General features: G+C 34.2%; 1 protein-coding gene across 3 annotated transcripts; it reads left to right on the forward strand.

Moving 5' to 3' along the window:
* The first annotated feature begins 885 nt into the window (after positions 1-885).
* Positions 886-13,366, forward strand: LOC107667123 (TBC1 domain family member 24-like). 3 transcript variants are annotated; one of them, XM_016458715.1, is made up of 8 exons: positions 886-959; positions 4,524-5,585; positions 7,888-7,899; positions 8,039-8,197; positions 8,515-8,578; positions 9,070-9,165; positions 10,506-10,746; positions 12,575-13,366. In XM_016458715.1, the coding sequence occupies exons 2-8, from the start codon at positions 4,606-4,608 to the stop codon at positions 12,727-12,729; spliced, it is 1,707 nt and encodes a 568-aa protein (XP_016314201.1). In that variant the 5' UTR covers positions 886-959; positions 4,524-4,605; the 3' UTR covers positions 12,730-13,366. The 3 variants fall into 3 exon arrangements, with proteins under 3 accessions (XP_016314201.1, XP_016314203.1, XP_016314202.1); XM_016458716.1 differs by lacking the exon at positions 886-959 and adding an exon at positions 1,030-1,224; XM_016458717.1 differs by lacking the exon at positions 7,888-7,899.
* Positions 13,367-16,072: the final 2,706 nt, after the last annotated feature.

Here is a 16,072-nt window from a genome sequence, read left to right on the forward strand (position 1 = left end):
AATCTTAAAGATTCCTAAATGCATCTACTTTCGGAAGGCCAAATAAAGTGCTTTTGCTTTCGAATAGAAACACACAGAGTCTCCCTGACAAGCTGCTTCAACACTAACTGCGGTTACTGAAACCACGCCTTCTTTCTTTGCGTGCACATTTGGGCGGCATTATGAAAATATTCCCACATAGTGAGGTAGATATGTGGGGGCGTGTTAGAACGAGACGTTTTAAGGGGGTGTGGCAGAGTCTTAACTTTGATAAAGAATATCTCTTTGGTTTTGAGACTTTAGTCTTTGCAACTTCAGGGATATGCACAATCTTATCTATGCACAATCAGCTTGTAACACTCCAAAGAGAAAGGAAAACTTGAAATCGCATCATATGACCCCTTTAAAACGCATAAACACATTTCCCCACACACCAAATACACAAAATAATGTTCTTTTTTAGCAACATCATATGACCCCTTTAAAGGTGAACACAGTGTAAAGGATTGCGTGAGTCTATAAACCCTAGGAAGGCAAGAACCGTCTCCATGCAGCAATGCCGCCTTGATTGAGTTATCTTAATGACTGTCATGTGTCGGGCGGATGTTGTGCACAAGGCCGGGCGTTGTCTCATTACCAGCTCAGCTCTCTGGCCAGTGAGATGACCATAAAACTGTAAACAGGTCAGGTGATACAGGACGACCTTCTCTTTTTTCTAGTAATGCAGAAGTAACTGAAAAAAGTTAAAACCGTATAGAGATAGGTAATTATTAATAGACAAATACTTGTATAAAAAACTAGAAATCGCAATAATAAAGCCGTTGTGTCCAAAGTTTTGACTGGTAGTGTAAATTTAGATATCTAGACAGACAGATAGATCTCTGTCTCCTCGCCCAGCGTGCAATGTGCCGGTGTACTTGCGCATGCGCACACAATCACAAATATGCCCGCTGCCTGACAGACAGTCGACAGCAAATCAGGTAAGACGATTCATTCAAATTTCTATTCCAGTTACAACATTTTCTAAATTCCACGCATATTTTAGCGATTCCTAAACTTGAAGTGCTGCATTGCAGACTGTTAAATGGCTTGACATCGGCATGTAGTGCACCGAGTGCCTTTACACTGCCTGCACGTTAGCTGCAGGAGCTATTCACATTAGCTTAATCTGAAGCGTCGCCGTTTCATGTGCACGTCTACGTGTATTAAAGCCACTTTTAATGAAACCGAATACGCCACAGAGCTGTAAGTGTGCTGTATGCATCGGTTGCGTTTGCATATACTAGTGTGTGTGTGTGTGTGTGTGTGTGTGTGTGTGTGTGTGTGTGTCTCTGTCTATGTCTATAACGTCGTCTGTCAGTCACGGTCACACACCAGGCGGATTGGGACGAGGGAAATGTGTGCGTTTCATAATGTTTATGTCTGTGACTGAAAGTTGACGTGAAATATAGATAGTGTTATATGCACATTGGAAGCGTTAGCGACAGAGCGCGTGAGGCGCTTCTCTCGCTCGCTGATTGGCTGACATACTGACGTGCGTCATCATCGTTACCCTTACATTAATACGCTATCATTACAACAGTTAAACTATTACTTTTTTTGAAAAGAATGACTTTGGAATTTGCTTATTACTCTGTTTAAAGGGACCAAATATTTATATATTATGGTTATACAGTGCCTGTACTCAAATATGACCATCCACCTGCGAGGGCCCCACATCCTAACATTTATATATTTCCATCTATAAAGACCCACTTAATACCGTGAAAATTTGTGTAAAATATTTAGTTTCTATTATGTTAGATCATTGTTTTTTTTTCTACTCACAATAGAACCATACTGTTAGATGTAATTATCTTTTTCATTAAATTTGATTTATTTGTGTTTTATTCAGATGTTTTTGTTTATTTATTATGTATTTAAATACAATTTTATTCAATTTATTTATTTTAATCAAATGTTTTAACTTATCACTTTATTTAAATAAATTTTTTCAAATAGATTTTTTTAAGTTTAATATTATTATGTTAGAAATTTTCTCAATTTTTATGTTGACTGGAGATAAGGTTATGCAGTGTAACCTTTTAATTTATTCAATTTATTTATTTAAATCTATTATTATTTTATTTAAATGCATTTTATTTATTTGAATACATTTCTATATCAAATTTATTTTTATTTATTTTTATTTTTTACTTTTTTCTAACTTCCAGAAATAAGGTTATACCGTGTGACCAAAAACTAATGTATCATGGTAACAGTAGATATGCTTTTATGGACTTTTACTTAAAATGTTCCTCTAAAGTCAGCGTTTCACTATGAAATCATGTCATTTCACTAAAACAACTGACGGGAAAGTGATGTTCAATTATAATAGACCAAGCCCGCTGGATGCACGTTCACCTGCCCTGGTGTAAATGGATTATAGCCCCTTGACCTCTGACCTCTAGAGCACTGATTCTATTACTCTACATCAGCAAATCCAATAGAGTATTTTTGCTTTTTCCTGCTAGTTTCATGTTGTTGACGTTCGATGAGCTCTGACCTCACAGCAACCCTAAAGTACAAGAGTCCAGTGCACACGGAGAAAACAGAGCCAGGAAAGCGGAGATGCCTGTTTTTTTCCAGACAGAATCTAATGAGTATAATGAGGAAACTGATGAACTGATTCAGAAAGGCACAAATACACAGACGGACTCTCAGGAGGCTTGAAAGAGAATTGGATGTGATTCCCTTGAGGGTAACTTCATATATTTATGTCCAAGGAATTGTTTTTCCTTTTTTTCTTTTTTTTTTTTTTTTATATATTTTTCATATATATAACCTAACCTAGATTTTCAGTGTACTAGAAAAACTTTATAAAAATATAAATGAATACATTTTTAAAAAATTGAAGTTGAAAGTTGAAAAAGCGCCCTTTATGTTTTTTAACGTTTTTTATTTATTTATTTATTTTTTAGTGTGTGTGTGTTTATTAGGGATGCACCAGTTGAAAAGTTTAGGCAGATACTGATATATGATAGAATGTTTTTTTATCTTATGTTGTTACTACAATATATATTCTTTTTAAACTATGTTAAAATTACTTAATTCTTTTTAAAGTATGCATTAATTTGATCATTTATTAAAGTATTTAAATTCAAATAATAGCATTTTTTTACTTTTCTGCATCTTTACTGGTTGAAATATGTTATTTTTCCAATACATTTGAATTGTGAATTCAAAACTTTCACTTACTGTATCAAAAAAAAAAAAAAAAGATGAAATGAAACAATGGCTTCTCAAAGGCATGTTAAAGAATGATTTAAAAAAATGTGTGTGTATATGTGTGTATATATATATATATAATATCAATGCTTTGGTTTCGAATACTTTTGCAATAAGTCGTAGTGTACTTCTTGAATTGGAAAACTGAAGACTGATATTATCTACTGTGCTTCAGGGGCCGGTTGCATAAACTGCTTAGACTAGTCTTAAAAAGTTAGCCATCTAATTTGTTTTCATCTAGACTGGTCATAATAACTGTTTATGTAGATTGGCCCAGTTTTAATAAGAAAAGTGAGACTGATTATCTCTAGGCCAACTGCTAGTTGGTCAAACTAGTTCTTAAGACACAGTTTTAACATAGTATCTATGTTTATGCATCTGGCCCCATAGGGCTGTCAAAAAAAAAATTCGAATTTCAAATATTCGTCGAATTTAAAATAAAAATCCACATTCGAATGCAAAAACGTTGCATTCAAATTTTAGGTTTGCGTCAGGCAGACTTATCAGTGGCGCACGAAATGCGATGACGATGTAAGTGTCATTGCATTTTAATGTTTTTGTTAGTCTATCCAGTTGAAGCCACTAGATGCGGCGCTGCTACGTTGTTCATTCACAATATTGCAGGAAAAAAGAACATCAATGCGGAGATGATGTTGTTTACGTCAAAGCCGAAACCAAACCGTTCACACAACACATATTTATCACATTTTCTAGAGGGACATCTATCACCGTTGCACTCGCGTCTCGCACAAAAGATGTTTAGAAAGCCATGGAAAATTAATGTAAGTTCAACTTTTTAAAAACATGTCTCAAGACTTTATGGAGAAAGTACTCTTTGTGATTGGTTTTTGGTCCTTTGTATTAAAATATACATACATGCATGATTCTGTTTTTTTTCTAATTGTTTAAGCAACTTTAATTATATAAGGTTTATAAACATTATTTTAAACATGCACTTTTTTCGAAGATAGTCATGTTTTTTTATTACGCTTTGAAGAAACGTGCATGATAATATTTAAGTACAAAATTCGAATTGAGTTTTTCAGCCATTTTGCCAGCCCTATGGCCCCAGGTGTATGCTGATACAAATGCTAGTATTAGCTGATACTGATATTGCATTTACATTTTACATTCATGCATTTGCATTGCATTAAAAGGATACATTCTTTTAATGAGTTCATGCATTCTTAGATATGGTCACTGTTATATTGTGCATCCCTAACACTTACTGGTTTGTCATTAATATTGTCAATCTCTCTCTTTTTTTCTCTCAAAAGCTGGAGCAATATGACGCATTAGTTGACCGGCTAGTTTCTCTCTGTCCTTCTTTGTGCCGTTTGATGCTTGAGGTCAGAGGTCATGGCTGCGGATTGTGGCGTGTTCGTGGACTGGTCTCAGATGGGCGATGTGAGTCACGACGCGGCTCCCGGTAAGACCGAATATAAAGACTTAAAGGAGCTGAAGCAGCACGCCCGCTCGGGCCAGTGGGCCAAAAATCACAGCCAGCGCTCGGCCGTTTACCAGCAGCTGCTCAAAGCGCTCCCGTGTCGCACCGTCACGCCGGACGCCGCGGTCTACCGGGATATCGTAGGCAATTCCAACTCCAAGTGCAACCCATCCGCTTACCCATTGCCAGATTTTGTGGACGGGACGGCGGTGCCATGCTACTGTCTGAAGGCCGAGTCTGTGGGATCGGTGCATGCTGTCATTTCTTGCATCGCAGGGCAGTTCCCAGATATATCGCACTGCCCGTCTTTACCAGCGGTGACGGCGCTGCTGCTGCACTGGAGCGTCGATGAAGCGCAGTGCTTCGAGAGCGTCAGTCGCATGCTGGCCTGCAACGAACCCGGGCGCCATTTATTAGATCAGACTTTCCTCGCGTATCAGTCAGCCTGCATGACCTTCGGCGACCTCGTGCATAAATACTGCCCGGCCGCGCATAAGCTGATGGTCGCCACGGCGACAGACGTGCTGGAGGTTTACTCCGATTGGCAGCGATGGGTTCTGGGCGACCTGCCTTTTAGCTTCGCTGCGCGTGTGATGGACATCTACATGGTGGAGGGGTATAAGGTCCTTTACCGCGTGGCGCTGGCGATACTGAAGTTCTACCGCAAGCAGCGCAGCGCCGCCGCAGGCTCGGCCCTAACCAAGCAGGACTCAGCGGCGGTCAGGAGCGATATCCAGGCGTTCGTGCAGAACATCGGGAAAAGCGTGACGCCGGAAAAGCTGCTGGAAAAGGCCTTTTCCATTCGCCTGTTCAGCCGGAAAGAGATCACGCTGCTGCAGCTGGCCAATGAGAAATCACTCCAGCAGAAAGGCATCACCGTCAAACAGAAGAGGTATTGATGACTGTTACGTTACATGATTGACTCACTTTAGTACTGTACTGTTATTTATTTATTTAAATCAAATTTAATTAGTTTTTATTCAAATGTATTTATTTAGTTTTCATTAATTTATCTATTTTTTTGTTTTTTATTTAGCCTGTTTCCGACACTGAATAAAAAAATTTAAAAAGATAATTGCGATTTTTTTTTTAATCACAATTCTGTCTTTTTTTTCTCAGATTTGCATCATGTAAACTCACAATTGCAAGAAAAAAAAGTCAGAATTGCGAGATAAAAAGTTGCAATTACATTTTTTCCCCGTATTTTATTATGTATTTAAATCAAATAGAAATTATTTTTATGTTTTTATTCAAATGTTTTTGTTTTGTTTTAGTTTCTTTATTTGTTTATGTATTTAAATCCAATTTAATTTATTTTAATCAACATTTTTAAGTAACTTAAATAAGTCACTTTAATTTTATGTTTAAATGTATATCACTCCAGCATAGGGATATGCCGGTATCAAATTTTCATGTTGCGATTTAATTGCTAATGCTTTTATCACGGTATACGGTATTATCACGATATTGAGATTTTGTTTAAAAAAAAGTGCCGTCATAATACAGTATAACAGGTTTAATAACTTTTTTCTTATAACAAAAATAACTGAACATTTAAATGCAACAAAGCAATACAGAACAATTTATAAAGTTAAAAGTTTTACACAGATTAAAGTGCAAAAGAACCCTTTACAATAAGACCTCATTAGTTAACCTTAGTTAATGCATTAACATTCACAATGAGCAATAGCTACATTTGCTACAGAAGTTATTAATCTTAGTTAAAAAATACAAGTCTTAGTTCATGTTAGCTCATTAACCCAGTTGCAACTTTCGATTTTAACAACGTGTTATTAAATATTGGAATACCTTAGATTAATGAATGTTCAGAAGAATTTTTCATTGGCAGTTTATGTTAACTAATGAATTAACTAATGTTAACTAATGAAGCCCTAATGTAAAGTGTGACGAACAATAAATAATAAAAACACTTTCAAACAATATCTAGGGAATGTTGTAGTCCAGATTAAAATGTTCTGCAGTTTAGCGCCATCTGCTGTCATAGAGTGAAAGTGCGCTTTGTTCCGCCATGCGCTTCTTGTCCGCGCTTGTTTATCTCAGAGTGCGCACGCGTCTGTGATGCAGCATACAGCGGTGTTGTGCATTTTGACCAGTTGATAGGAAAAGTATTCTTAAAATGCATTCAAAATTCGGAATAATTTGTAATATATAATTATTCACGGTATTTAGAAGTGCCCACGATAACAATATCGTGCATATTCATTACCGTAATATATCGCATTACCGAATACCGGCACAAGTCTACTCTAGCAGCGTTTCTATGATTGTTTTCTATATTTCTCTATAATAAATAAATTGTTCTAAAGGCGTGTGAATATTTACAGTATGTGCTTGACATGAAATAGAAGTGATTTTAAACGTCTTCTGCTTGATTTAAAAACTGTATTTAAAAACTACACTAAAGTGGATTAAAAATGCAAAATACAACTTTTATTATTAGTATTTCTAAGACTCAGATGCGATGCTACTAACTGAACTAAACATTACTGTTCAAAAGTTTTGTGTTGTACGATATATTTAAAAAAAAAAGAAATTAGTTACTTTCATAAAAATATGAACACAGCTGTTTTCAACATTAATAATAATCAGAAATGTTTCTTGAGCAGCAAATCAGTATATTAGAATGATTTCTGAAGGATCATGTGACACTGAAGACTGGAGTAATTATGCTGAATATTCAGCTTTGATCACAGAAATAAATTACATTTTACAATATATTTGAATAGAAAATAGTTGCAATTATTTATTCTATGTAAATATATAGATTTTCCTGTATTTGAGCAAACAACTGCACGCTTGGTATTAATAAGAGACTTTCAAAAGATACTTTTTTTTTTTTCATTTTACCAACCCCAAACTTTTGAATGAGGTCATGAGACACAGTGTAGCATGCTACTGTTTGAAATGTTTATAGTAGGTAGTATACTGTACTGAAGGATACTAAATAGTAACCAGTTACAAAGAAGTTATTATTTTTGAGGTATTTATGGCACTGTCTGTTCATCTTAAAAAGTTATGTCTATTTATTTATTTTGTGTTTGGCTTTGTTTTACAGCTCTCCTCTGATTTTCTTATGTGTTTTTCATTCCCTCATTTTGTTCACATTGTGTCACAGTTTTTTTTCATTGGTTTTTCCATTTCTTCTGCTCTCCACTCTCTGTGCTGTCCTTTAGCTCTATCAAAAGGTGGGTATCTTCATCTCTTCATCATCATCCTTCTCCTCACTTATTTTTATTTTTCTGACTCATTTATTTCTGTTGTGTTAGTTTTCTGATGCACAGTGAAATATGCATATTGTTTGCATGTTCTCCTTTATCTCTCTAGACAAAATGTCCAGTTAGCCGTGAACGCTGATAATTTCAGCTCGGAGATCGTCAGCGCTAAAGAGATCAGAGATATTTGGTCGTGGATCCCGGAGCGTTTCGCTTTATGCCAGCCGCAGCTACTCTTCACCACATCCACACATGGCTGCAGCCTCAACAGGTACACACACACACACAAACACCCACAAACACACACACTCACAAACACACCCACAAACACACCCACACACACACACACACACACACAAAACACTTAACAATGTCATTTCAATATCAAAGCATATGGCATTTAAAGAAAAATATTCTTTATGCACAAGTATATTTATTTATATTTTTTCACAAGTATATTTTTTTATAGCACAAGAAGTCATCATGCCTCTGAGTAATCGTTATTACTCAGTTAAACTATTTACAGTCTTTAAATATGAGTGAGCTTTTTAACTGTTTTATAAATATGGTTTGTGATGTTTTATTCAGGTTTTATTCACATTGTGAGGGATATGAGCCGACATTAATGCTCATCAGAACTACAGATGGAGAGGTACCAAAACCCTGTGTCTCGCGCTTTTTCTCTCTGTTTCTGTCATTCTGTTTTTTTCTGAGCACTTATTTAGGTGCCATAACAAATATTTTCACATTTGCACTTGCATGCATTCATTTAGCACAAACTCTGAGAAGGAACTCTGTTAGAGGGTTATTTAAATTATTTACATTTAAGAAGCTAAAATTCAGATTTTCCCAAAATAATTGGAGCTAATTTTATTTAATCTGTTTGTAACCAGAAATCCAAAAATATGCCAGGTCTAATAGAACCATTCAGGCCAATGTCAGAAGACTAATTTATCCTATAGAATTTTCTACGGGTTTTTACAGTAGTGAATGGCGATTGTAATTATTTTTGAGTGAAATAAGGTCTGTGGTTATTTTTGCACACTATGTAAGATGGATAGTAAGTGTGCTTGGATGCAGAGAAGTTGTTCAGGATCTCAGTTAGACTGTGATTGACGTGCCTCTCATCCAATCGTATTCCAGATGTGTGGAGCCTTCCTGTCCACTGATTGGGAGGAGCGGAAGAGGGGCGGGAACAAGCTCAGCTTCTTCGGCACTGGAGAGTGTTTTGTCTTTAGAGTACGTTCTTTTCATGACATTTGTTTGTTTATTTGCTAATAATAATATAGGTAAATAATAATGTATGACATAAATAATCAAATTAAGGTATTTGGGGTCTTCCTTATGGAGTATTCCGGAATTATGATGTTAATTATCCACTAGGCGGCACTATTTTCTGGAGTATTAGACTAGATTGCAGTGCATTAGTGTGTGGAGTTCCTCTCATCCATCATAGTTTTATCCTGTCGCACTCTCAGAGGAATATTTTATAGCTCTTTGGTAACTCAAGCTATAATGGAGTTCTTAGTTATGTTTATTTCTGTAAAAAAATATGTTTCTGTTAAAAAGGACACAGATTAATCATAGTTATCTTACTGTGATAGAGCTATTCAGTTATCGTGGATCGCAGCTCAGATGACTTGATTTTGTAAAGAAAAGCAAGTATATTTATATAAATTCAAAGTACTCTTAATTTAAGCTATTAAACTAATGGAAATATAATTATACATAGTACAGTATAAGTGATTAAAAGGTACATATGAATAGAAAATAAATCAAAATAACAATATAAATATTTATTTACAAATATATTGTTTAGAAATATATTTATATATATAAATTCAAAAATATTTATAATAAACATTAATAATATAAAACATAATATATAATATATATATATATTATAATAATACATGAGCATATTTATATAAATAAACATTTACAATACAAATGACATTATACAAATAAATGCATACATATTTATATAAATTATATATAAATAATAAATCAATTATTATAAATTGTTATTTATTATAAATTAAATAAATAAATAATCAAACAAAAGTGAGGTAAAAAAATATTTTAAATTCTACTGAAACAAGGATCCAATCAAATCAAGTCTTTGCAAATCAAGTGAGACATTCAAGTGTAATTAGAGTCTTATTCTCAAGAAAAACATCTGAGAAGCTGATGTTCATCCAAAAATTCCATTTTATATTATTTTTATTATTATATATGAGATTACATTTAGCATTAGCTATTTCTTGGTATTAAATTAGTCAGTTGTTTTGCCAACAGCTGTTGAATAGGTTTCTGCTGGTCATTTATGACACATTCTCACATGACTGCTACAAGAAAACTAATCATATAGACTTACACTGCCAGTCTAAGGGCACAATGTTTGAATATTTTAGCCGTCCAAACCACAGTTTAACCACCGCAGCATGTATTCAGATTTCACTTCCTGTGCTCTGACCACAAGACTAACCACTGAAATGGTGTGGGTGTTTTCGTTGTGTGTTTTCAGAAGTAATGTGTGTTCAATGGTGTGAGTTTCGTGTCTTGTTTGTTTGTTTCAGATGAAGCCGGAGATGGAGCGTTACGAGTGGGTGGTTATCAAACACCCGGAGCTGGCGAATGCGTCTCAGGCCGCAGATGATGAACAGACCGGAGCAAACAACAACGGTGGGCTGCAGTCTCTAGAGAAACCTGCAACAGACCCGTCTCACCTGTCCCCCTTTCTGTCCGCGCGACACTTCAACCTCAACTCAAGGAACACCTCCATGTTTATGGCGGGAAACATCGACTCCATCATTATCGGTGAGTGAGATGCTCATTTATCAGTAATCTGATTTCTTTATTATTATTTTCGTCTTCACTTGAAATCATTTACATTGTCATTTAGCAGATGCTTTTATCCAAAGCGACTTACAAATGAGGACAATGGAAGCAATCAAAACCAACAAAAGAGCAATGATATGCAAGTGCTATAACAAGTCTCAGTTAGCTTAACGCAGTACACGTAGTAAGTTTTTTTTTTTTATAAAAAGAAAACCGATAGAATAGAAAAGGAATAGAGCAAGCTAGTGTTAGAGGCCTTTTTTGCTTTTGTTAATTGTATAATAAATAAAAAGAAAACAAATAGATAGAATACAAAAAGATTAGAAAAGCTAGTGTTAGTTTTTCTTTTTTAGAATTAGAATAGAATAAGAATAGAGAGTGCTAGAGTTAGAGGGTCAAATAAAGATGCAAGAGATGTGTTTTTAGCCGATTCTTGAAAAAAGAAAAAACACCATGAATATTTTTACACGGGTTATAAAAGGTGCATTTCAATTTTCATATTCAAATTAGTGAATAATTACAACGTTCAATATAATTCTGTTGCTGATATGAAATTAACCAGCACAATGAATTAATGAGCTTTATATTTGACAATCAAGTTTCCTAAAAACACTGTCAGTAGAGTTTCATATGAGGCTGTTAAGATGGAAATATTAGCAATATACTGTATATATACATACATATATATATATATATAAGCTGAATTTTCAGCATCATTACTCCAGTCTTCAGTGTCACATGATTCTTCAGGAATCATTCTAATATGCTGATTTGCTGCTCAAGAAACATTTTTTATTATTATGATTATCAATATTTAAAACCGTTGAGTACATTGTACATTTTTTTTTCAGGATTCTTTGATGAATAGAAAGATCCAAAGATCAGCATTTATCTGAAATGAAAAGCTTTTGTAACATTATACACTATACCATTCAAAAGCTTGGAGTCAGTATTTTTTTTTGGGGGGGAGAAGAAATGATAGAAATTAATACTTTTATTTAGCAAGGATGCTTTAAATTGATCAAAAGTGATGATAAAGACATTTATAATGTCACAAAAAAATTCTACTTCAGATTAATGCTGTTCTTCTGAACCTTCTATTCATCAAAGAAACCTGAAAAAAATCTACTCAGCTGTTTTCAACAATAATAGTAATAAATGTTTTTTGAGCAGCAAATCAGCATATTAGAATGATTTCTGAAGATCATGTGACACTGAAGACTGGAGTAATGATGCTGAAAATTCAGCTTTGAAATCAACGGAATAAATTACATTTTAAAATATATTCAAATAGAAATCTGTTATTTTAAATAGTAAAAATATTTCACAATATAACTGTTTTTGCTGTAGTTTGGATCAAATAAATGCAGGCTTGGTGAGCAGAAGAGATTTCTTTAAAAAACATTATTTTTACTTATTTGCGAGTAAATATTGCTGCCTAAAATATTGCTAATAATAAATATTTTTTAATTTAAAATATTGTATGAATTAATAAGATAAAGTAATAATAATAAAAATGTTAGAAATGTGTATATATATGCAAAATAAATGCACTTCACAACTGAGGCTGTTTGATCAAAGTAATGATTTATTTTATCAAGCAAGCAGCTTTAAGCCATTACAGAGCAAGTACATATGAAATGATGTTTGTTTTGAATGTTGTAATAACTGAGAGATATCTTTTTTTAATCCTAGTTCCTCTTAAATCCAATTAGCCTCGGTTTCTTTGGAGTAGTATAGAAAGAAAGACGGTCAAATTTAGACTAGCTGATTCTCTGTAATGTGATGTATGGTGTTGTTTGTGAAGGAGGGGGTGAAGGTAACGCTCTGTACATCGACTCGGAGCTGAACCACGGCCGAACCGAGCAATGCCTGACCTTCGACAACCCGCCGCTGTGCGCTGAGAGCTTCCAGATCGCTCTGCTGGAGGTTTGGGGCTTCAAAGACGCCATGGCTTCATAAGACCGGCTCCATCGTGTTGTGATAGACGTCCTTTCATGTAGGTTGTAACAGAGACATGATGCACTAAAAGATCTGTCCTGAGCTCCAGTGAAGATTAAGTTTATTGTGTATATTTATCCATTCAAAACATATCTCAAGGTTTATTTTGATTCTTTTCATATCATCAGAAAGCCTGTGTTGATCTAGTCCGAAAATTAGAGAGGTTTTGATGTAGGAAATTAAGTTTTGTATTGAAGGATTCAGTATTTAGCATTTTCTGCAGTAATGATTAATATCTAAACAAAAAAAGAGGAGCAGAACAGTTAAATCAAAACCAAGTCTTTATTGATGTGATTCCAGCAAGGTGTCAGATATTTGTCGCTGTCATCTCTGGTGCTAAACACACCGATATATCATTGTTTTCTCATTTCAGTTGTGAGAAATCGGTGAGGGTCATCAAAATGTTGTTTCCTTTTTATGCAAAATATAATTTATGTCTTTTCATTATGGGGTGAAATATGACACCTGGCATTTCTCATGATTTTCTCGATCAAAGTTTCTCTGTCCACAATCCCTCTGTTCTTTATGGAAGCCCGTCTACTTTTGCAACTTTTTTTCTTGCAATTGCATGATATAAGCTCACAATTGCTTTATGAAGTCAGAATTGCGAGATATAAACTTACAATTGCGTTGCGAGTTTATATCTCGCAATTCTGACTTTATTTTTCGCAATTGCGAGTTTATTTCTCCGAATTGTGAGTTTATATCTTGCAATTCTGACTTAATTTTTCAAAATTGCGAGTTTATTTCTCCGAATTGTTTATATCTTGCAATTCTGACTTCATTTTTCAAAATCGTTAGTTTATAACTCACAATTCTGCATTATTTTTCGCAATTGCAAGTTTATTTCTCCGAATTGTTAGTTTGTCGCAATTCTGACTTTATTTTTCGCAATTGCAAGTTTATTTCTCCGAATTGTGAGTTTGTCGCAATTCTGACTTTATTTTTCGCAATTGCAAGTTTATTTCTCCGAATTGTGAGTTTGTCGCAATTCTGACTTTATTTTTCGCAATTGCAAGTTTATTTCTCCGAATTGTGAGTTTGTCGCAATTCTGACTTTATTTTTCGCAATTGCAAGTTTATTTCTCCGAATTGTGAGTTTGTCGCAATTCTGACTTCATTTTTCGCAATTGCAAGTTTATCTCGCAATTCTGACTTTATTTTTCACAATTGCAAGTTTATTTCTCAGAATTGTGAGTTTATATCACAATTCAGAGAAAAAAAATCTGAATTGTGAGATAAGTCCAAATGCCTTTTTTTATTTTTTATTCAGTGACAGAAACGGGCTTCCATAGTTCTTCTATGCAGCTTTGTGCCAATTGGGAAAAATCTAATGTACAAAGAGGACCAGAAAACATGAGCTAAATCAGAAATCATCAATTATTATTATTGTCGTCTTGTTGTTCCAAACTTATATGACTTTCTTTCTATAGTGAAACACAAACAGAGAGATTTTGCTAAATAAAATAGGCTGGATTTTTTATACAGTTAAAGTCAAGTGGTCAGAGCTGTTAAGCTGCTAAAAGAACAGAAAACACCATTAAAGGTACATTTAAGCAAAATAATAATAATGAAAAATATATACTACTGTATATTCCACTTATACTATACACAATAGATTTTTGTGAAGAACAGACATTGTATATCTAATTTCTCATTTACACAATCTGCATATTCATGATTTCAAACCTGATGAATATGCGCATAAAATTTGAGAGCAACATTTTTGGTGATAATTTGAGTCTGTTTTCACACTCTTAGCTCGTAGGAGACTTAAAATATAGCAATACAGTCCTAAAAAAATCCTAAAAAAAAAAATTGCACGTATTAAGGAAAGTCATGCCGTTTTGGAACAATATGAGTGCGAGTAAATGATGATACAGTCTTAATTTTCTACGTTACATGCACTGTATCCGAATTAATTTCAGTAATGGACTGTAATGTACCATATCACTCCGTCCAAATCCTAAAAAAACCATGCATACATGCAAAAAATTTTTTTATTTAGCTAAACAAATGTTTAATGTATACAGGTTGAATTACAATGTAAAAAGTGTAGTAGAGATCCAGCTTTTTGTTAATCGTTCAATGGTCTTTGCTTGAATTATATGTATGAAAGCATAATCAGCACTATTTTAAGTGGGAAGTATTACATTTTATGAGTTATCTTTTTCTTTGCACTTACTGAACGTATTTTAAGTTGCCGAATGTTAGTTACTCATCTATGAATCAGTATCAGTAATATATTGTTTGTTTTCAGTTTCTGTGTATCAGTTAGGATATCTTCTGCTCTTTTCTGTCATATCTTTGAATTGGAGATTCAGTGATCAAAGCTGGTTGTTGACGAATGTTTAATGTGCATGTGCATTGTGATGTGTTACCATATCAGGTGGTGCGTTTGTGTGTTTTGTGTCTCAGGTGGAGCAAAGACGCCATGGCTTCATAAGACCGGCTCCATCGTGTTGTGATAGACGTCCTTTCATGTAGGTTGTAACAGAGACATGATGCACTAAAAGATCTGTCCTGAGCTCCAGTGAAGATTAAGTTTATTGTGTATATTTATCCATTCAAAACATATCTCAAGGTTTATTTTGATTCTTTTCATATCATCAGAAAGCCTGTGTTGATCTAGTCCGAAAATTAGAGAGGTTTTGATGTAGGAAATTAAGTTTTGTATTGAAGGATTCAGTATTTAGCATTTTCTGCAGTAATGATTAATATCTAAACAAAAAAAGAGGAGCAGAACAGTTAAATCAAAACCAAGTCTTTATTGATGTGATTCCAGCAAGGTGTCAGATATTTGTCGCTGTCATCTCTGGTGCTAAACACACCGATATATCATTGTTTTCTCATTTCAGTTGTGAGAAATCGGTGAGGGTCATCAAAATGTTGTTTCCTTTTTATGCAAAATATAATTTATGTCTTTTCATTATGGGGTGAAATATGACACCTGGCATTTCTCATGATTTTCTCGATCAAAGTTTCTCTGTCCACAATCCCTCTGTTCTTTATGGAAGCCCGTCTACTTTTGCAACTTTTTTTCTTGCAATTGCATGATATAAGCTCACAATTGCTTTATGAAGTCAGAATTGCGAGATATAAACTTACAATTGCGTTGCGAGTTTATATCTCGCAATTCTGACTTTATTTTTCGCAATTGCGAGTTTATTTCTCCGAATTGTGAGTTTATATCTTGCAATTCTGACTTAATTTTTCAAAATTGCGAGTTTATTTCTCCGAATTGTTTATATCTTGCAATTCTGACTTCATTTTTCAAAATCGTTAGTTTATAACTCACAATTCT

Source organism: Sinocyclocheilus anshuiensis, unplaced genomic scaffold (genome assembly GCF_001515605.1).
Source record: "Sinocyclocheilus anshuiensis isolate Anshui unplaced genomic scaffold, SAMN03320099.WGS_v1.1 scaffold415, whole genome shotgun sequence".
Taxonomy (NCBI): Eukaryota; Metazoa; Chordata; class Actinopteri; order Cypriniformes; family Cyprinidae; genus Sinocyclocheilus; species Sinocyclocheilus anshuiensis.

Excerpts from the sequence above, each read along its gene's own strand:
- LOC107667123 (XM_016458715.1), top strand. The coding sequence starts at position 4,606 with ATGGCTGCGGATTGTGGCGTGTTCGTGGACTGGTCTCAGATGGGCGAT. Across the intron at positions 8,579-9,069 it reads TCAGAACTACAGATGGAGAG|ATGTGTGGAGCCTTCCTGTC; the intron begins GTACCAAAACCC and ends ATCGTATTCCAG. Across the intron at positions 10,747-12,574 it reads CATCGACTCCATCATTATCG|GAGGGGGTGAAGGTAACGCT; the intron begins GTGAGTGAGATG and ends TTGTTTGTGAAG.